At 37.1% G+C, this 21,392-nt stretch overlaps 1 protein-coding gene across 1 annotated transcript; it reads right to left on the bottom strand.

The window, feature by feature from the left end:
* Positions 1-3,983: 3,983 nt before the first annotated feature.
* NAA11 (N-alpha-acetyltransferase 11, NatA catalytic subunit) lies at positions 3,984-15,429 on the bottom strand. The gene is made up of 2 exons (XM_042984317.1): positions 14,523-15,429; positions 3,984-7,557 (listed from the first exon to the last, which is right to left on the bottom strand). The coding sequence occupies exon 1, from the start codon at positions 15,228-15,230 to the stop codon at positions 14,535-14,537; it is 696 nt and encodes a 231-aa protein (XP_042840251.1). The 5' UTR covers positions 15,231-15,429; the 3' UTR covers positions 3,984-7,557; positions 14,523-14,534.
* Positions 15,430-21,392: the final 5,963 nt, after the last annotated feature.

Raw genomic sequence — 21,392 nt, 5'->3', positions numbered from 1 at the left:
ATATAGTGGGATTTGTTATAATCTTCATTGGCTCAATTATTCCTCATCTGCGAACCCTTCCTTTTCATTCAGTCATGCTTTTACTTGAGCACCTGCTATTGCCTGAGTGCACTCAGAGATAAGTAAGAGGAGAATGGAAATAGAGACCACGAAGACAGAAACAGCTATGATCACTGAATAATATTTTTGCATAAAATGATATTCAAACATAAAATCCTACATTTGAATTATTAGCCTCCTAAACTGTTTACTAATTCAAAGGGAAGTGGCTGGAACCAATATTTATTATGCACCTAATATTTTATGAATATTGGTCTGGATAATTTACATTAATTTTCTGATTTAACCCTTACAACAAGTTTACAGTCCTTACAGAACTCCTACAATTATTCCTATTTTGTGGATGTAGAAATTGAGACTTTAAGATTATTGAAGATAATGGGAGAAAGAATAAGAAAGAACTAGAGGAAAGATGCAGAAAGAAAAAAAAAGTTTTGGGTCTTCCAAAACAAACATTACTTACTTAGTGCCCTATCCCTTCATTTGCTCACAGATAAGAAATAAATTCCTCCTTTCTGTTGAAAACTGTGGCCCAAGATGGCAGGACAACCCCCATGGAGTCTCAGTTTAGATCTTCCAAGAGACCGGATGAAAATGGTATTAATGATGCAGGTATAGGCCACCAATCAGAGAGAAATTCATTTGAATTAAATACATATATTCTTCAAAAGATCAAGCCTGCCAGTTATTAATCATTTAATGTGAATTTAAAAAAACCTGTTTATTATCAGCTCTGATGTGAGATCTGTAACCATGTATCTATTGGCTTATTTATGGGAAATAGGAAGAGAACGGGAAAAATGATAATGTGATCTAAGAATACGAGTTATTTTGAATTCAGGTCTAGGCAAGGGGTGTAAATTTTAAGCCAGAAAAGAATAGTAGAATACTGAGTATCAGGGATGGAAGAAGAATTCAGGGTGAAAAAGTGAAAATTAATTTATGCCCTTGGCTTAGCCTAGCCCTATCTGACATAAGACAGTGTGTACCATGTCCTGGAAAAGGTTTATAATTTATAAAGCTTTGAATTCCCAGGGATAAGCCATGAATTACAGGGTGATTCTAAAAGCTTTACATTCTAAGATAAGCCCCTATTATGCTTTTTTCCTCATCAAAAACAGGAACTCCTGTGTTTTAGCGAAACTGACCCAAATGTTTTCCAATTAGAATTGTACTTGTATACAAAAATTTAAACTATAAATGCAGCCTTCTTTATTCTGAAACTATCCCCTTTCATTGCGCAAATAGGATTCCAATCAGTTGTTTAAAAAATGATCTATACTTTTTTTTTTTTTTTGGACAAGGATAACAGAAGACCTAAAACAAATTTCACAAGCAATCTTTGAGTTTCTAACAGCTGACAGTTTCTTCCATTATTATACACCATCACTCTTAAACTGATTTTCTAACTCTGAATTTTGATGTTTATCATCAGCTGACGAACAATTATTTCAGGTTATTTCAGGTGCCATTATTAAGCCTGGGAAGGGTTAGTTTTCATAGAGTTGCCATCCTTACAAAGCAGGGTATATGGGATTATTTAAATATTTCCAGAGCAGGTGCCTCAGAGTGTAACTTCAGCTGTAACCTGAAATATGTGAGCTTAACCACTATCCAATACCACTACCCATTAACTTAAGGCAGTTGAGACAAAGATGCTAATCAACTAGGCACACAAAATCTGTGACACTTTAGCCTTAGATTCTTACTGGATAGAAACTGATCTAATCCTGCCCCAGAACCCCAATTTTAAGGAATAAAATAAAACGAGGCACATGTATGAAGTGCTGAAAATCATTGCTTTTCATACGAGGAGTACTTTACAAGGGATACACAGGCAAGAGTGACTTTAAGGGACTTAAAATCTGTATTCTCAACTTCCAAATGTACATCTTCCTAGACAGATAAGACCACTCTCGTGGCGTTGGTTCTTCTTTTTCAACTTTCCTTCACACTGGTCTTTCTTCTACTTTGCCAAAGAAAAGTATACCTCTCACTCACCGAGAGTCTATGTAGGGCACACTGTCCCAGGACACAAAATGTCCAATTAGAAATATTTGCTTCCTCGGGGTGCCTGGGTGGCTCAGTCCTTTAAGAGTCAGACTTCAACTCAGGTCATGATCTCATGGCTTGTGAGTTCGAGTCCTGCATCGGGCTCTGTGCTAACAACTCAGAGCCTGGAGCCTGCTTTGGATTCTGTGTCTCACTTGCTCTCTGCCCTTCCCCAACTCATGCTCTCTCTCAAATATAAATGAACATTAAAAAATATATATATATATTTGCTTTCTACAAGACTCCTTATGCGAAGGAGTCCATAAGTTTTCAAAATTCTTTATAACATCTATTATTTAACTAAATTGTATCTGCTTTCAGTAATAAAGTAGGGACTCTTTAGGGCTTGGGTATGAAAAACCAACCAGATGCTTGCCTCAATGCACTACCATAGTTCACTAAAGTTTTGAGTATGTGAAAACTTTGGTCACTCTGTGTGTGTGTGTGTGTGTGTGTGTGTGTGTGTGTATCTCTTTTACTTAAAACCATGCAAATGGGAGGTAAGTACAGTTTGATTTACATGACTAATCTTACTGATATGAATGCTTAGGTCATAGACAGCAAGAGATAAACAATTTTAAGAAGCCCCCCCCCTTTTAAATGAATATATAGTTGATTTCCTACATTTATAGGAATCCACTCCCTTCTTCAGACGTCATCCCTTAAAATACTCACACACATTACACATTCATCATGCCAAAGCATTGATTTTTTTCTGGATGACTAAGGAGGAAAATGAATGATCACTGTTATTTTGCACAGGTTTGAATGTGGAGATAAAAACCTCTGAAAGTAGAAGTGTTAGTAATAACATTTACATGTCTTCTTACAAATTACAGTGAAGTTTTTCTTATACTACCTCATTACCCAATGGCCCTGAGGGTATGGAAGTTATTTTTATCTCTATTTTACAAATGAGAAAATTGACATGGCAGCGGATATCCAGGTAGTCATAAACCAAACCAGGATTAAAAGTTAAGCCTTTGGACTCTGAAGTCTGTGATTTCCCACTCTATTAAACCACTTCTTGCAAAAATTGCTCAACTTGCTAAAGACTATGTTCTCTAGGTAAGCTTTTATAATATGCAGTGGAGGTGATGACCCTGCTCCCAAAGTGCAAAATCTATCTTAATTTTGTGTAGGAAAGCAATTTATGTATGATTTACAATGAAAGGACTTCCCTCCCCCAGAAATTCACAAAATGTAATTCCTATGTCCATATAAGGAAACATGGCGTTTAAATAACCCTTCAAGTGTGCTTCAAGGAAATGAACTGTATCTTTTAAGATTTCAAAGAAGCATTCAGGTCTAGAAAAAAGTATAAAGAAGGACCTTGCTAATAAGTCACTTGGTCTGTTTCACTGGTTTTTGGCTGGGTACCGTTAATACAAATTCTAACTCAGAACACCCAAATGATGATAGGATAGGAGGAGTTAATGAAACATGAATAGAAGGCCATGTGGTTCCACACTGGCCTGGTATCTGGTTCTTAACTGGACATTGCATTATTTGAGCTTTTGGTTCTAGAAACAAGAACATTCCAATGTGATTTGTGAGTGTTCTTATTCTTCAAGCTTGTTCTGTACACCACAATTGCTAAATTGTAACTACTGTTTGCTTTACAAGAACTTGGGAGAAAAAACACAGGATAAAACTATGTTAACGTGCTAGGTAAAGGAAAGGGATGTGGGTGGATTTTGGAAAGGATGGGGTGGCAAGTCATGACCAAAACAAGGATGTCCTCAAAATAACATGCATAATATAATCACATTTATGTAAAATACATGAATAATTATATAGATGTATTAAATGATCACACGTATGTAAAATTCTGTGTTTGTATATTTTATTTTTTAATTAATGGACTATTTCAGAGCAGTTTGGGGTTTACAGAAAAATAACCAGAATGTACAGAGTTCTCATATACCACCTCAACTATCCCCGTATATGTTTTATTAGAAACAAAAATTTGTTGTATCGTCTCTTTTTTTTTTGCCACTTTTGACAAATGAATTAAAATCTGGGGAGTATCACCATGGAAAAAAAATGCCCTTAAAATTACCTTTATGAGGACTTCAATACCTTGTACTGGTCAGTGATTTTCAGATGGCAGAATGCGAAACAATCTGAGCTGGAGTCAGAGAAATTACATCTTAACATAGCACCTGGGTGACTTTGATGCATAGGTTGAAAACTCCTGGGCCAGAAATTCTCATCCCTGGACAGAAAACTCTCTTGAAAGTGCTTCCCACACCACCTCCACATAAAGGTCTGATGTCTGATGCTCCAATTTAAAACAAAACAAAAGCTTGTGTTCATTTTCAAATTCTGTGTCAGATGTCAGCATGGAAAAAATTATTAGTGTGTGGAGCAGTCTATGGACCAAAGAACACAATAAATTGAGTGACAGTGGAAAGTGAAATTTTTAAAAATCTCATATACTGTTTACTTGTTTGGACATCAAAGGTGAGGAAATATTAACGTATCAAAACTCTCTAATAGATGATGTAATGCCAATTATTATCAACACATTTTGTGTGCTGTGTATATACACTTTTTGGTGTACACGTTTTGATGAAATATATCTGGAATTTTTATTGAAATTATTAGGCTGTCAATGTAATGTAACAAAATTCCAAAGACAAATCGGACTTATGTGACTGTGTATTTCAGAATGGGATTCTGAATTAGTGTCTAATCCAAACTGACCCAAGGGCCAGTCACAGGTGTTCTGAACTCAGTTCCAAAGTGGGAGATGAGCTTTAAGACCCTCACTATGCAAAGTGTGGTTCCTAGACCAGCAAGATCAGTGTTGTCTAGGAACTAATTAGAAATGCAGACACTCAGCCCCCACCCCAGACCCACTGAAACAAAAATCCGCAGTTTTAACATGATCCCCGAGAGGATTCATCTGCAAGTAAAAATTTGAGAAAACTTCCCTTCAGCTATTTCAGAGTCCTGATCCTTTCCAGATTTTCCCAGCTTTGAACTAACTTCCAGCACAACTCCCTACTTTTCTAACACATCCACACACCCCATTACTTTTATTTTAGATGAGCATCTCCTGCCCCTCGTTCTCATTTTCAAAGGGAAAATCATACAGATTTGAACTAGGTAACTCACAGGCTTCATTCGCAAGTTTCTCTCTTTTGGCCAAAGAAAACTTTTCATCTTGAGAATTAATATTTCTGAATAATTTTCTGACAGACCTGAGCCCATCCAGTAGGTTCTTCCAAGTAAAGGAGAGAGTGTGGGCCATTCTCTCCAGCTAGTACAACAGTGCTCACCATTAACTACCCTACATCCTTGCTTCAAAGTCTTGCTGATGTCTTTCCAGGATTGTATTTAAGTAAAAAGAAGTCAGCCCATTTAAAAAACGACAAAACTTTGTTCTACGCGAAGAACAATGTTATTACAAACAGAAGTGTCACAGGTTCCCTCCATTTCAGTGTTCCAGAAAGCTGCTGCCGCTGCTAAATCACCATTATTACTCTGGAACCGCTTGGGAACATGCTAATTTACATCCAAAGCAATATTAGTATTATTGTTTATTTTACTTTCATTATCTACATAGGCACAGTCCAAACTAGGTAGTTGCTATAATTCTGCCTTCTTTTGGTAGGAGACTGGGAAAAAGGATATAATGGTAACAAAGAAAAGCAGCCAATAGTTTTAGTAAATAACACTGCAAAACTCAGATATCATTTCTTATTTTCCAATTACTCCAATTCCTATCATCAAGTTCATACAGACAGTAATGTGCCTGGTGCTGGAGAGAAATCATTCAGGTAAGCTGAGGCTACTCCTTCTGTTTCTCCATCTGCTAAGCTGTTAACACGAAGACATATTGACAAGGGCTCAAGGAAAACATGGAATATTTCATCAGTAAGATTATGCTGCCCTAGAGACAGATGTTAGAAAGCTGCAATATTTAAAAATAAAGAGATAAACACATGCTTGAGGGGAAGGAATAGTTTTAGAGCTGGGAGAGAAAATTAAAAAGAAAAAAAGGAAAAATGGAAAGATAGATGAGAGGTTTGTATTACCACAGGAAACAGCAAATCCTTATTGTGTAGGGAAAAAACTTTTATATGCCTCAGGCAATCATTTACTATTAGGTAAGCATTCTTAGAGTGCATTGGGGCAGATTTGTAAGAAGTGCTTAGCAGGGCTGATTATGATTACAGAGAACAGATTTATTTCTTGTCATCAGATGGTTAATGTCAAGGATTTGACTTAAAACCATATACACTGGTTTTCATAAAAATTTAAACATAGGAAATGTTATATACTATGGTAATTCACATTCAGGGATATAAGAGCTACGTTAAGTAATGGTAACTCTGTATTTATCTGGTGACTTATACTGCAGGGGTCAAAGTACTTTGTCTTCACTTATTTTTACTGGAGAAAAAGAGTAAAACAGAATTATAGCGGTGGATTATATACAGATATTTACAAATGACATAGAGTTGCCATGGATCAAGTCAACAGAACATTGTAAACCATAGATTTTCTTTTATTGCTATAGTTTTCACACTTTTATAAATAAAATGCAAAGAGTGGTAATAGGAAAGTGAAAGGAAGTTTGGCCTTGAATTCAAATCGACTCAGGTTCAGATCCTAGATATTTACTTTGCTTCTTTGAGTTTCAGTTTCCTCATCTATAAAACAGGAATAATAAGCCTACCTTGTAAGGTTGCTGAGAAAATTAAATATGTCATTAATAAGAATCCTAGCATTGCCTGAATATCATTGGCACGCAGTAAATGGCAAGTTACGTCCTTAACAAGAAAACCAAATTGACACAAACAAGGAGATCAGATATTACAATTTAATTACTGGTTGTCCTTTTCTTAAAATCTCCAAGTTCTGATTACATTGTAGAGGCTCTTGCTCATGACTTTCTCCCACTGGAAAGGAGAATACCTCCTCAAGAAAGGGAAGGGTATGACACAGGATGAGTTCCCAGAGAAAAGAAGAGAAAACAGAATACTTCTTACAGCAAAGAGGAAGAAAGAAGAGGAAAGGGGCACAAGGTCTGACTTGATGGTTCTGACAGCCCCCTCAAGGATGAGAACCCAGATAAATAATGGCAAAAACTGAAAGCAGAGGGGCTTCCTGTTTAGCATTCCAGGAAGAGGCAACCTTGCCAGACAACCACACCCAGCACAGGACTACAACAAACAGAGTAAAACGGCTGCATGGTGTGAGGAGGCCAAAGAAGGTTCTGTGATGGGAGGCCTCAAACTTTCTTGGCTCTTGTGCAGGAGGCTCTGGTATCCAGGTGTTCCTTTATAATCGCAGTGAGATATGTGGAAGGTTGTTGAGAGTGAGAAGCCATTGGGGTCACTGTGAGATGACCCCAGAAAAGGTGCTGCAGAGCATATAGGCTGAGCCAGGGCTCAGAGGGCAGGTGTGGCTGAGACACGAGGAACTGCAATGCTGTTGAGAAGTGAGAAGAGAGCAGGTGAGCAAGAGAAGGCTACAGGTTTTAACCACTCTAAAAGAAAAAAATACTGGCTTTAGCAGCAGACCAATAAGGTACCAGTAGCCCGTTTAGACTAGATCTATCTCTGTGGATGCCAGTGAGAATTTAGATGACAGCACAAAGATCCACACAGGGATCTGGGGCTCTCTCCCCTCTCAGCCATGAGGACACATGAACTTTTCCTGACACCTAAAAGCCACTTCTTCCAGGAGAACGGGGAGGAGGGAGAACACTGAAACACCTGCAAAATCCTATTTTAAACCTAAAGAAACCAAGATGCTTTTTCTTGGCATCTTCAAATTCTAGCCCATCCTACTCCACTCAAAAAGAAGTTTATTTCAATTCTTAAGAAAGGAGGGGCCTTTTTTAGCTCTTGATAAGCTGGATACAATATGTTTGATTCTATAAGTCACATTTTCTCTCTGTGAGGCCTGGAGATGAAACCAAAATATCCATTATGTCTCTTTATTCATAACCTAAAGGTGTCCTAATTACATTAGGTAATAGGAAGTAGTACCTTTTATACCTTTTCCCTACTTTCCTTTTTAAAATTACTGCAGAGGTAATTTGGGAGTTTCCTTCCTTCCTTCCTTCAGTGAATATTTACTGAGTACCTACCATGAATGAATAATGTGCCAAGAGTTTAGGAAACAAAGATAAATGAGACATGGACCCTATCCTTAGTAAGGTAGAAAGGTGTACAGGATATGTGAACGGAATACATAAGTTAAAGAAAAGCTAGTCGAGTATTGCGGCCCATTGCTGAACGGCTGCCAACAAAACAACAGGACGTTACAACAGGAAAGGTGCATTTTTCTCGTCTATAAAATAAAAATAAGAACATAAAGGCTAGGATGCACAGAGAAGTTAAAAAGCATTTTGTTTTCCACAAAATCATACTTACAGAAAAGTCAGTTTCTAGAATAACAATAGTAAATCAAGTTGCAGGACAGTCAGAGGCACACAATACAAAGATCTTATTTTTTTTAAAGTGTATTTACTGTAATAGAAAAATAATAAGATGTGAGAGAATGGGTCAGAAAGACTATTATCATTACCTTTTTCAATGTGTTTCAAATAGAATTAAGATAGGCATGCAAAGGTAGTTATACAAAAACCAAATATTACATAGTTGTTTTAATTTTCTCAGTAAGTACTGCTTGATCATTTTAAGAAGTTAAATTTTAAAAGTCAAATAACAAAATAATAAATGCCCTAGGGTAGTTTGCTGTTTAATGGTACAGACATTTTTTATAATGATTCTTTTTAAATTATGAATATTAAAGCCCTGAATTGAGCTTATTAAAGTTCAAATTTTTACATATCCAGATTTCTTAAAGGTGGGCAATGGAAGCCTGAGAAATATTTTAATTATTAACAAGATTTTATGAACACAAAACAGAACTTATGCTTTACTTTTATGGTTTGCTTAAAGAAAGAAAAAAAAAAAAACCTATGGTGTTTTGAGGATATTAGTCCATAGAAAAGCATTGCAGAATGTTTTCATTCTGCATTTTGCGTTTGTTCCTCTGGTTCCTAGACCACTGCCATTCACATATCATCTCTTCCTTGTATCTTTTACCATAAAGCTCATTAGAATTTATATACTGGAGCACAGATAGAGTACAGAATTTAGGAGAAACCTCTGCTTTTATCAGTTACCCCTGACAAAGTTGGTATTTCATTCACCCTAAATATACATCATTCACTGACTGAAAAGTGACATTGTTAGAGATTATAAATAATTCAACAAATTGTATCTATCTGATTAGTATTTCAAAAACAATGTTTTATCTCTTCCCAACCCCCTCTTTATCTTCATAGAGTGCATTTGCATTGAAATCTATGGTTTCTGGCATATCTGGGGTAAGGTTATACTAGGAATTTACCAGACCTGTCAGTCTCTAACTTTCTTCCATATTTCATTATATCATTCCAGTTATAATTAGTTGTCTGGTAAAATTAAGAACAGTCTATTTCAGTGAATGCTCATGTGAACATTTAACAACTTTTTGTTAGGATGACAGCTTAGCGACAGAAAGAATAAACCAGAAAGGAGAGTCGCTGAAGTAACCCTGGCTAACTCAGTATTGCCAAGTCAATGGAAAATTTTGAGATTTTTGTGGTTTTTTTTTCTTTTTTGTTATTAATCATCAAGCACATATTTCTTGTCAGGAGATAAGCATCAGCTTGATGGCATTCCTGCCTCAACTAGCATGTTTTGAACTGACCTGTCTTCATTGCTATGGCTCCCTAGAAACTTTGCTGTTGATTAGCATTGATTCAGCTGAATGCTTTGACATTCAGCTTGTCACTGAAAGCTATTTTAATCATTAAGATGCATCTCCCTTCCAAGATTGCAAACTGTTGCTGCTCATACACAACAGTCTATCATTTGATTACTGTGGAAAAGAAAAGGAAAGAGGTTGAATGGTTCCTATTACTACAGATTATATTAAGAGCTAAAATTTACAGAATATTTGTATGTGAGGTATTGTGCTAAGCAATTTACAGGAACTGTCTCATTTAATCCGTACCATCACGGAATCTCACTACCGTGGTTTGCGTCCCTGTTCTCCACTTATCATCTGTAAGACATGCAGCCCTCATCTATAAAATGGAATAATAGTACCTACTTCTGGGGATGTTATGAAGATTAAATGAGAGCATTCATAGACACTCCCTAGAATAGTATCTACAACATAGTGAGTTCTCATATTTTTAGCAGTAATTTTTATTACTTTGTACATGAAGACATTCAGTCTCCTTTACCAATTGCCCTATTCACCATCACTTCTAACTTTAACCATCTCTGTTGCCTAGACCCAACAGAGGAGATAAAGGAAAATGGAAAGTTATTCTTTCAGGACTTTATTCCGTAGGTATTTGAACTCCACCTCCACAAGAGGGTGTGCCATAACTGTGGCAGGATAATTAACCTTTAAATTTTTTTCTTCCTGTTCTTTCTGTCCTCACAGGCTTTTCCCATTCAGACAACTAAGTGTATATACTAGTGTGACCCTGTTGAGTAGGATGATAACTGAGATTTTAGGCAGTTTAAGGGATCTCAGAATAGAAGGGGCATTTCTTCCAGGCTTTAATGAGAGGCATAAAGGCAGCAAGGTGGCAGAATCCCAGTTTCCCACGCCCAAGTTTGTACAAGAGCAGAAAACATGTGTCACGCGACTAAGCAGGTAGCACTGGGTGGCCTCAAGAGTTCCCTGGGCCACATTTTGGAGAGGGAGCAGCAGAATGTTCCCAAGCTCTGCGGGGAAGCAGAATTTCTGATACTCCACAGCACCACTAGGATGTTTCCCACTGTTGCAGAAACTATGCTGTCTCATTACCAGAAGTCATTATTTTTCCTTCTGGGCACACAGCTAAAGTACATTTCCTAGCTTCCCCTGCAGTTAGTTAGAAAAGTGGTACAGACTTTTAAAACCTACATAAACCTCTGTGTAAATTCTCTTCCCCTATCTGCAAGCTGAATGTGTGTAAACCCGTAGTGGACACATGATTCTAGAAAATGGCAGAGTCACTGAATCAGGGGTTCTTGATCTGAGATTTAATAATAGAATTTAGGAGATGATGACCTTGGATCTGGAACAAAAAAAAACCCTGTATTTTCATTAACCTTTAACGAAATTTAGCATTTCCTTCTATTATGAATGTAGGTACCAATGCATAGCAGTACCAGCATTACGTGTGGCTTTGTCACCGACCAGAACACCTAAACCGTAGGTATTTTTGAATTATATTACAGCTGTTGAAGGTATCTCAAAATATCATCTACAACTAAACTCTCATTGAAATAACAGTAATGAGACCCACTGCTTGATATTTAAATTTCATATGGGAATAAATTTATTTAAACAGAGTTTGCTAACTGTATTTCAATAAAAATGGTTTCCTTTGAAATCCCATATAATTTGTATGTCTTTAAAAAACAGTTTTATTAGAAGGGATCACTAGGCTTCACCAGATTGCCAAAGGAGGCTATGGAACAAAAAAAGTTACGAACAATTGTTCTAGATGGATTCCTGAATAACTTTACGGTTATTCAGGAGTCCTTTTTTTCCTCTCCCTTTCATATCCCAATCACACTGATGACTTACATTGGACTAAGATGTGAGAAATAAGCCGGTATTCTGTTAACTTACTGAGACTGCAGGTTATTATTTTTTAGAACAGTTAGCCTATGTAGACTAATCCTTGTGCTACGAAAATGGCCCAAACATGACAGAGAGTGTAGAGACCTTAAGAGGCCTCTGGGTAGAAAGGACTTTGAAGTATATAGTGAGGACCAAAGATTGATGGGGTCCATGAAGATGACTCAGCAAATATCAACTTAGAAGGATAATGATGCCAAGTGCAGGAAACATCTCCTTGAACTTAGAAATAAAGTTTAGTAACAGTAACATAAAGAAACATTTCAGTTATGCCTGAATTTGGACCCTGAGATTTATAATTGTCACACAATAATTTTCTTATTTCATATTTATTTTTTCTTGTCCCCTATTAGGGTGACAGTCATTTTTGTTTCTCATAGTAACTACTTTTGAATTCATCAAACTATATACATATAAATATAAATGTAAATATATGTAATAAAAATCTAAATAACGTGAAAATTAAAAAAATATAAATCCTTTATACATGAATATATATAATTTATTTTTTTAAAGCTATCTTCAACTAACTCTGTTCCACTTAAAATCCTTCTTAGCTGCAGGGTAACAAGTGAAGAGAAGCCAGTACCACAAAGATGAGATCAATATTCTGTAAGTCCTTCTATACAGGAATTTTAAAATTGGTAATTTTTTAAAAGGCTTGTTGAATTAGATAGTCTTGACAGAACCCTTCAGAGGGTTTTTTCCCCCTGATTTTAAGTATTTATTTTAATTGCAGTTAGTTCACATACAGTGTTATAAGAGTTTCATGTACACAGTATAGCAATTCAACACTTCATTACATCACCCGGTGCTCATTATGCCAAGTGCACTCCTTAATCTCCATCACTTATTTAACCAAACCCCCACCTCCTTCAGGGTTCTTAAGGCAGATAAAAATCTGACAACACTTCTCTTAGGAAATTAAGTTTTGTTTAATTTTACCTTCCCTTTTAGACTGTTTTGCTGCCTTTATCTTAACCTTAGACTAAATGAATCAGTCATTTTGAAACATTCAGGTTGTTAAAAGCCAGATGCAAAGACTCCTCTGAGGACAGACTCTTTTTTAAACAAATTTTTATAACCTATGGAACCACATGAATGAAAATAAAATAGGGTTAGTGTGCAATACAGTTTGGGTTTCAGCATTAAAATGTGTAAAAAAATAGAATGCATTTATTTTTAAGTGTTATGGGATATAAACATCAACCTGTCCAGATCACAATTGTATACCAACCCCAAGCCTCATGCCCTGGCAAGTAAAAATTTTTATGGATGAGTAAATCAAACAGCATTTATTTTAACTATATGTAATGTCTACCACTCGTGACTGGGCTTTGTTATGAGAAAGTTGCCCTTTTCACATATAAGGGTAAGGTGACTGTGTTTAGAATTTAAAGCTTCTACACTGACAGTAGCTCACTGATCTTTGAAATTCTTAGGGTGTTAGAAAGTTCCTGAGGGAAATGAAATAGTCTTTTAAAACTACTTTTTAGTGGCTGCTTTGTATTAGTACTAACGTGTATTAGAAAGTATAATAATTTTGGTTCTTTGAAATTTTTATGTCAATTTTCACACATTCGAAAGAGTAAAGAATAGCACAATGAACCCCTCAAGTACCTATTGGCAACCTCAAGAATGATCATATGTTGCCGTTCTTATTTTATACATTTCTTGCCCCCCAACTTTTTTCCTCTTTATTTTTTTTTTTTGCTGGAATATTTTAAAGTAGATCTGAGACCTCCTATTCTTTCACTTCAAATTATTTCAGTATGTATCTCTAACAGATGAAGACTTAAAAAAATACAATACCAGTTAGCTCACCAAACAAAATCATTGACCATTCCTTAATAACACAGCCCGTGTTCAAATTTTGCTTGGTTGTCTCAAAATGTCTTGTATTTGACTTGTTTAAATCAGGACCCAAACAATGTCCACAACAGTAGCATTTGGTTAATATATTTTAACAAATTCCTCCTCCCTTTTAAAAAATGACATTTTGTTTATTGGAGAAACCAGGTCATTTGTTCTGTAAAAATTGTCTCACTCTGGATTTGGCTGATTGCATCATGGCAAGGTTTAATGTCCCTTTTTTTTTTTTCTTTCTTATAAAAATGATAGTTAGATCTAAAGCCTTGTTTGTATTCAAGATTAATGTCACACACACATGCTCACACATAAAATTTTCTTTGGGCAAGAATATTTCACAGGTATTACTGTGCACTTAGTATTGCGTTAGGAGACATATGACATTTGCCAGGCACTCTTTTGGTGATGTTATACTTGCCCAATGACTTCAAGTGTTGTCAGTCTGATTCATAATGACAAAGTGGCTTCAACTTTCACCTAATAGTGTTAGCCACTGATGACAGTGGGCTAGATCTATTATTTCATCAAGAGTTGCAAAATAGTGATTTTATAGTCCTATTATTCATTCTGCATTTATTAGCTGTAATTCCATAAAGAAGAAATTTCTTCCACCAACTATGTGGACACCCTGAAATATAATTCACACCAAAAAAGCAGGGAAAATGTTGGTTTCTTTTACTGAATTTAATCTACTTTTAGTGTATGAATGGGAGTCCTATTAACTTCCAGTAGTGAGCAATGAGTTTGCTCTAACCCAGTCTATACTCTTCCTCAAGGTCACCAGGTGGTCCAGCAGGACTGGGATGCGATGGGGTAGGATGGGATGGGGCAGGCCACAGTATTTAGGGTAGCAAGGGATTGGATCAGGGAAAACAGAATACCTTAAGCAGGTTCTAGGAGGTAGACTCTGAATCTTCTGAGCTGTTCTGGGCATCGGTGCTCTCCGTGGACTCGCTGGGTTCCTTGTGGTCATTGCTACTATCATCAGCGGCCGGGATCTTTTCCTCCTCACCATCCTCTTCAGAACTAGGAAGTGTGCTTCCCTGGGTTTCCTGGTTTTCCTTGGAGCCCAGCACCACGTACCTGCCCTTCCCCTTCAGCTCTGGCTGCCTTCTCAGCTCATTGGCCATGTGCGAGAGATCCCTCTTCATAGCATAAGCATCTTCCCCATCTGCATAGTATTTGGGTTCCACCTCACTAACCTGGAAGTTGAGGGTGTTAGAATAGAGGTGCAAGGCTGCTCGGTTACTCTTCCTGACGTGCAGGGACACGTACTTGGCGCTAAAGTTCTCGATCATGGCCCGGGAGGCCTGCTCCATCAGCTTCTGGGCCAGGCCGAGGCGCCGGTGCGATCGCTTCACAGCCAGTGAGGTGATATGTCCATGGGGGACATCATCTGGGTCCTCCTCCATTTTGGCCAGGACATAGCCCACAATCTTCCCGTCCTCGTCCTCAGCAATGTAAGAAAGCTGGGGCCAGGAAAGGCCGTGGTAGAAATAGTATTTCATCTGGTAGTTCTCGGGAAGGCAAAGAAGGTTGCAGTGTTGCATGTTAATCAGGTCGTCTGGCCGAGCATTGCGGATGTTCATAATGGCGGCGGGTAGCAAATGGGAGTTAGATGGTGGTCACCGAAAAGAGGCTGCCACCAAGCGCAAGAGTCACTTTTTGCCTCAAGGACTTGAGTCCAGGGAGCCGAAGTCGTAGGACTGGACGACACGGACGCTGGCTGTCGGGAATGCAGGACACCCTGGAGACGGAAGTGGCGGTGCTAAGACGCGGCTTTCGAAGTGCGCCACCTAGTCCCAGCCAATGAGGTTTTCACGTTATATTCCTGATGCGCACGCAAGGCTTAGGGGGTGGGGATGTGCAGTTTATTAGGATCTCCTTGGTTTTAAAATGCAACGTTTGGACTGTTGCTGCCACTATTCTTTTATTTGTTTCAATTTTCAATTTCTTCTTTTGGATACATATGGGTAAACTTTGACGAACTGAATAAATCCGTATAACCAGAATATAGATCGAGAACCAGAACATTGCACACACCCCAGAAATACCCACTCAGATCCCCTTCCAGTACTCTGATCCAGTGTCCCAAAAGTAACCATCACCTAGATTACTAACAGTTTCTGTATAAATGGAATCATGGCGCATACACCCTTTTTGTGTTGAGGTACCCCCTCCCTGCCCAACGTATACTTGTTTCAGCTACTTGTGTGTAGTTGGGAGTTTTTCATATTCTTTCCTGTCTGATATTCCATTGCCTAAATATATCACCTCTACCGTTGATGACAGTTTGTGTTATTTCCAATTTGGGAAAATAGTAATTGTAACTAAACGTTCTGGAACATGCCTTTTGTAGAAACATGCATATTTATCCAGGATTAGAATTACTGGGTCAGAAGATATTATGATGTTCAACTTCTATAAATAATGTTAAGCAATTTTCCAAGGTGGTTGCTCTGTAACTGAACCCAAATCTGTCTGACCTATGTGAAGGAAAGCCAAACACTGAGATATCAGGTATGCAGCAAGGAGAGCTTATTGGAGAAGCAGCTGAACAGAAGCTAGGAGGACAAACCTCAAAAGTGCTTCACCAAGGGGGAAAGAACAAATTTTTTGTTTGTTTTTTGTTTTGTTTTGTTTTTTAATAATCATAGGGATTGAGATTTATACAAATTGATAAAAAGGGTAGGGAAACATGAGGAAAGGTGGAGCATGTGCATTGAGCAAACATATATGTAGGATACATTCCATGTTCACTTTGGGAGTGGAGACAACATCAGAAGGCTAAATTCAGCCCCTGAGCTCATGATGTTATCTTGACACAAGAAGAAAGGCTATCAGCATCCTCTGACAGCAGGTTAACTAGGTGGGTTTGGAGCTTCTTATTTCAGTTAAGAAATGCAGGGCCTTGCTTGTTCCTAGGCTGGAACCATATCAGTTGACCTTGATTGAGTCCAGGCTTGCTTAGAGACAGCTAGTGGATTTGTTAATGGAGTCTGAAAAGACACAATAGCTGATTAGGGAGAAACAGTTCTCTGAAAAACAAGCTTTAAACTTTCTGCTGGTTTCAACCTCATTAACCCAATGGGGCACGGTTTTATTTTATTGCTTGTGTGTGGTTAGTGGTATTACATTGTGGTTTTCTTTTGCATTTCCCTGATGACTAAAGAAGTTGAACACCTTTTTTTTACATCTTTATTAGCCATTCTCTGTTCTTTTTTATGAAGTGACTATTCAAGTCTTTTCTTCATTTTTCTATTGAGTTGTATGTCTTTAGCTCATTAATACTTAATAGTTTTTTGATGTTAAATTCAATATACTTAACATACAATGTAATATTAGTTTTGGGTGTACAATATAGTAATTCAACAATTCCTTACATCACCCAGTACACTCCTTAATCCTTACCACTTATTTAACCCATCCCCATTCCCCAATAACCATCAGATTGTTCTCTACAGTTAAGAGTCTGTTTCTTGGTTTATCTCTTTTTTTTTCTCATTTGTTTTATTTCTTAAATGCCACATATTAATGAAATCATATAGTATTTATCTTCCTCTGCCTGACTTATTTTGGTTAGCATTATACTCTAGCTCCATCCATGTTGTTGCAAATGGCAAGATTTCATTCTTTTTTATGGCTGAATAATATTCCATTGTGTATATATACCACATCTTCTTTATCCAATCATCTATAAATAGATACTTGGGCTGCTGCCATAATTTGGCTATTGTAAATAATGCTGCTATAAACATAGGGGTGCATTTAAACCTTTGAATTATTTTTCTGGGGGGGTAAATATCCAGTAGTGTGATTACTAGTTCATAAGAGTAATTCTATTTGTAATTTTTTTTTTTTTTTTGAGAGAGAGAAAGCACACAGGAGCAGGAGAGAGGCAAAGGGGGAGAGAAAGAATCTTAAGCAGGCTCCATGCCCAGCACTGAGCCTGATGGGGGTATGACCTGAGCTGAGCTACCCAGATGCCCCTATTTTTAATTTTTTTGAGGAAATTCCATATTTGTTTCCACAGTGGCTGCACGAGTTTGAATTCCCATATCCTCGTGAAACACTTGCTGTTATGTTTAATAGTTTTTAAAAATATGTATTCTGAGGCGGGGGGCACCTGGGTGGCTCAGTCAGTTGAGCATCCAACTTTGGCTCAGGTCATGATCTCGCAGTTTGTGAGTTCAAGCTCCACATTGGGCTCGCTGGTGTCGGTGCAGAGACTGCTTCAGATCCTCGATCCCCTTTCTCTATTCCTCCCCCATATATATATATATAATATGTAATATGTTATATATATTCTGGATAAGAATCCTTTGTCAGATGCATTATGGTGTATAGCATCCTACTCTATTGGTTGATTTTTCACTCTTTTAATTGTGATTTTTGACACCCAGCTGGAATTTTAATGTAGTTCAATTTGTCCAGTTTTTAGATTTCATGGTTAGTGCTTTCTGTGTCCTGTTTAAGAAATCTTTGCCTACTGTTAGGTTACAGAGATGTTCTTTTATGTTTTCTTCTGAAAGTCATATTGTTTTACATTTTATGTTTAGATATGCAGTCCACTGAATTTATTTCTGTGTAAGCTGTGAGGTAGAGTTTCAGTTATTTATTTTATTTTATTTTATTTTATTTATTTTATTTTATTTATTTTATTTTATTTTATTTATTTTATTTTATTTTATTTATTTTATTTTATTTTATTTATTTATTTTTTGCCTGTATGGATATTCTGTTCATCTAGCACCATTCATTGGGAAAAAATCCTACTTCTCCACTGATTGCATTGTTTCCTTTGTTGTAATGTAAATTAACCCAAGTTCATTTGCTAGATGCACAGCAAAGGCAATCACTGAGACATTGAGTTATGTAGCAAAGAAGGGGTTTATTTGAGAGGCAGCTAGATAAGGAGACAGGAGGGCAAGCTTCAAATCTGACTCTGGAGGAGGAGGAGAGTTGGGAAATTTAAAGACAAATGAAAGGTCTGAGTAAAAATTGCAGCTGGCTTAGTAGTCTGCAGTGGTGAGTAGTACCATTACCTTTTGGTTACTGGTTTCAATAAATCCTGAGTTGCATTTCTAGATAAATTAAGAAATTTTTATACCATCTTGGTGAAGCAAGATTTGGGGTATTTCTTTGATAGTGTAGAGAAGTCACATTTTATTAGTCCCACTTGCGCATAAGCTGGAAATAGGACCTAGAATTATCTACATATTTTGTACAACTTTCCTTTCCAATTTTCTAGCATATCACTACCTGGGGACTCAAACACCAAAAAAGTTTATTCTGTTATAATTAAGTAGTCTCTTTTCTTATATCGGTAGCCAATTCCTAGTTATATCTAACTCATCTAAATTATGTATGTGGTATTTCCTTCCCATGAAGGTACACAGATCTTTACTAGAACAATGTGAATTGTGAAACATAGCTTGAATAGCAACTATTTTGGGCTGTAATTTAGCAACTAGCTCTGTTTTTATTAAAAAGTTTTTAATATTTAAGATAAGATTTTAGTTTCTTGATGTTTTGATCAGCTCTCTACGTTATTTCCCAGTATTATTCCCATTCAGAAATTTCTGTTTTATTTTGTACTTCACTCTGTGGATAGGGATATGTACCTTGAGATGGTGTAGCTTTAAAAACAATCCAAAAGAGGGTGTCTGGTTGGCTCAGTCGTTTAAGTGTCTGACTTCAGCTCAGGTCATGATCTCATGGTTCATGGGTTCGAGCCTAGCATCCGGCTCTGTGCTGACAGCTCAGAACCTGGAGCCTGCTTTGAATTCTGTGTCTCCCTCTCTGCCTGGCACTCCCCCATTTCTGCTCTCTCTCTCTCTCTCTCAAAAATAAATAAACATTAAAAAAAACACAACAACAATCCAGATCAGTCAGTTGGTTGACTGTTTTAAAGGCATGAACTACCAAAATGTTCTTCTATAGGAACATTGTGTCTTTACTAGACTTCTAGAATATAGGCTTAACAAGTAGGGAAGGTGTGACAAAACAGACCAACTCACACAAAATTAAACTCACACATCAATTATTTCTCTATCATTGTAACCTCTTTTGTTCATCTTTCTCTTCCATGGTCCAGGAAAACAAAATGAAGAAGACTCTTATACCCATACATTTGGGAAGAAGCAGCACTTTATTAATGAGTAATATTTGTTTGTTTGATTGATTCTGTTTAATCCTAAATCCTAGACCTAATGTTAGAGTAAGGCAACAACAAAAAGAATTTTCAGAGTAACTAGTTGTATGCAGAAAGGGGAAATGGCAGTCAGTTACTTTGTTTGTGGTATGAACCAAAGCATTTCTATGCCCGAGTTGTTTAGAGGGCAACATAGTTTATAACAGCTATATTATAAAGGAATAGTATGACATATAACAGATTCTCAATGAAAGAACAAATAATTTTTTTTATACTTACTAAGGTGATAAGCTCTCATTGTTTCTTCCACTGTCCATGATCATAAACAACACCAAACATAGATTCAGTCATGTGGGTAAACAAGAATTGTTAGCAAAGAAAAATGTTCTACTTTCTCTTGTTATTCCTCTTGTTATTTCTCTTGTTATTCCAAACCCATCTTTTTCCTGGTGCAGTGATAGGGTATATCTACATAAAATATGAGATTAACAAATTTGAAAAAAAAAAAGTTTTTGCAGTTAACATTGGGTTTGTGGACAATGGGCAGTGGCTGTAAGACAGTTATGAAACTCCCCTTGCATTGAAACAGGAGCAAAGAGGCTGGATTTAATATAACCCCAGCTTTCTTTGTTTGCAGAGAGGAGTAAAATATTTTGTTAGACTGGCATTAGAATGTGATTGGGTCTTTAGGAATGCCGTGACTATGTGGGGAAGAGCTCTAATCAGAGAGGTGCTTAAGACCAAAGTGGAGGAGACTTCAAGCAGAACAGCCACTGCTGGCAAGGGCAGAACTGACTCACATGGGGAAACCTGGGTGGCTCAGTCTGTTGAGCATCCAACTTCAGCTCAGGTCATGATCTCGTGGTTCATGAGCTGGAGTCCCACACTGGGCTCGCAGAGCCTGCTTTAGATCCTCTGTTGCCTTCTCTCTGCCCCTCCTCTGTTTGTGCTCTCCCAAAAATAAATAAATACTAAAAAAAAAAACAAAAACAAAAACAAAAACAAAAAACTGACTCACATTAAGCAATGGGCTGTTCTTTGTCTTCATGAATTTGTCTTCACACCTAAAATTGTTTCTTTCCTCTCATAGCATAAAAATATACAGGCTTATGATTACCAAAAAGACTTAATGCTGAGATTCTCTACAAGGTTTTTGTTTTTGTTTTTTTAAAGAAGAACAAAGCCTCTTTGGCTTCTTGTGACAAAGGTCATGGATACGAAATGTTAGTTTAAATGGAATGCAATAGAAACTTTGGGTTAGAAGCTATGCTATGTAATATGCTATGTATGCAACAGCTAGTCTACCCAAGAGGGTAAACACTGGTGAAATTTGGCTGGGCCTTGGGACTGTGACACTGGTTATTATCTTGATGTTAAAAGGAATGACCTCACTCCTCTGTCAGTGTAGGTATGTAGTGTCCCAAGTAATGAATCTGAGATAGGTATCACCCTATACTTTTAGAGTCTTTGTAACATGGAAGGTCTACACAAGCAGTAAGATTTAGGTATCACATCTTCCAGTAAGAGAGTGGCTAACAAGTTTATCGATGTCTTGTGTAGAGTTTCCAGTATACAAAATGTTATCTGAATCCCTTTC

This window comes from Panthera tigris, chromosome B1 (genome assembly GCF_018350195.1).
Source record: "Panthera tigris isolate Pti1 chromosome B1, P.tigris_Pti1_mat1.1, whole genome shotgun sequence".
Taxonomy (NCBI): domain Eukaryota; kingdom Metazoa; phylum Chordata; class Mammalia; order Carnivora; family Felidae; genus Panthera; species Panthera tigris.
The sequence above is the reverse complement of the archived record's forward strand: the minus strand, read 5'-3'. Positions and strand labels throughout refer to the sequence as shown.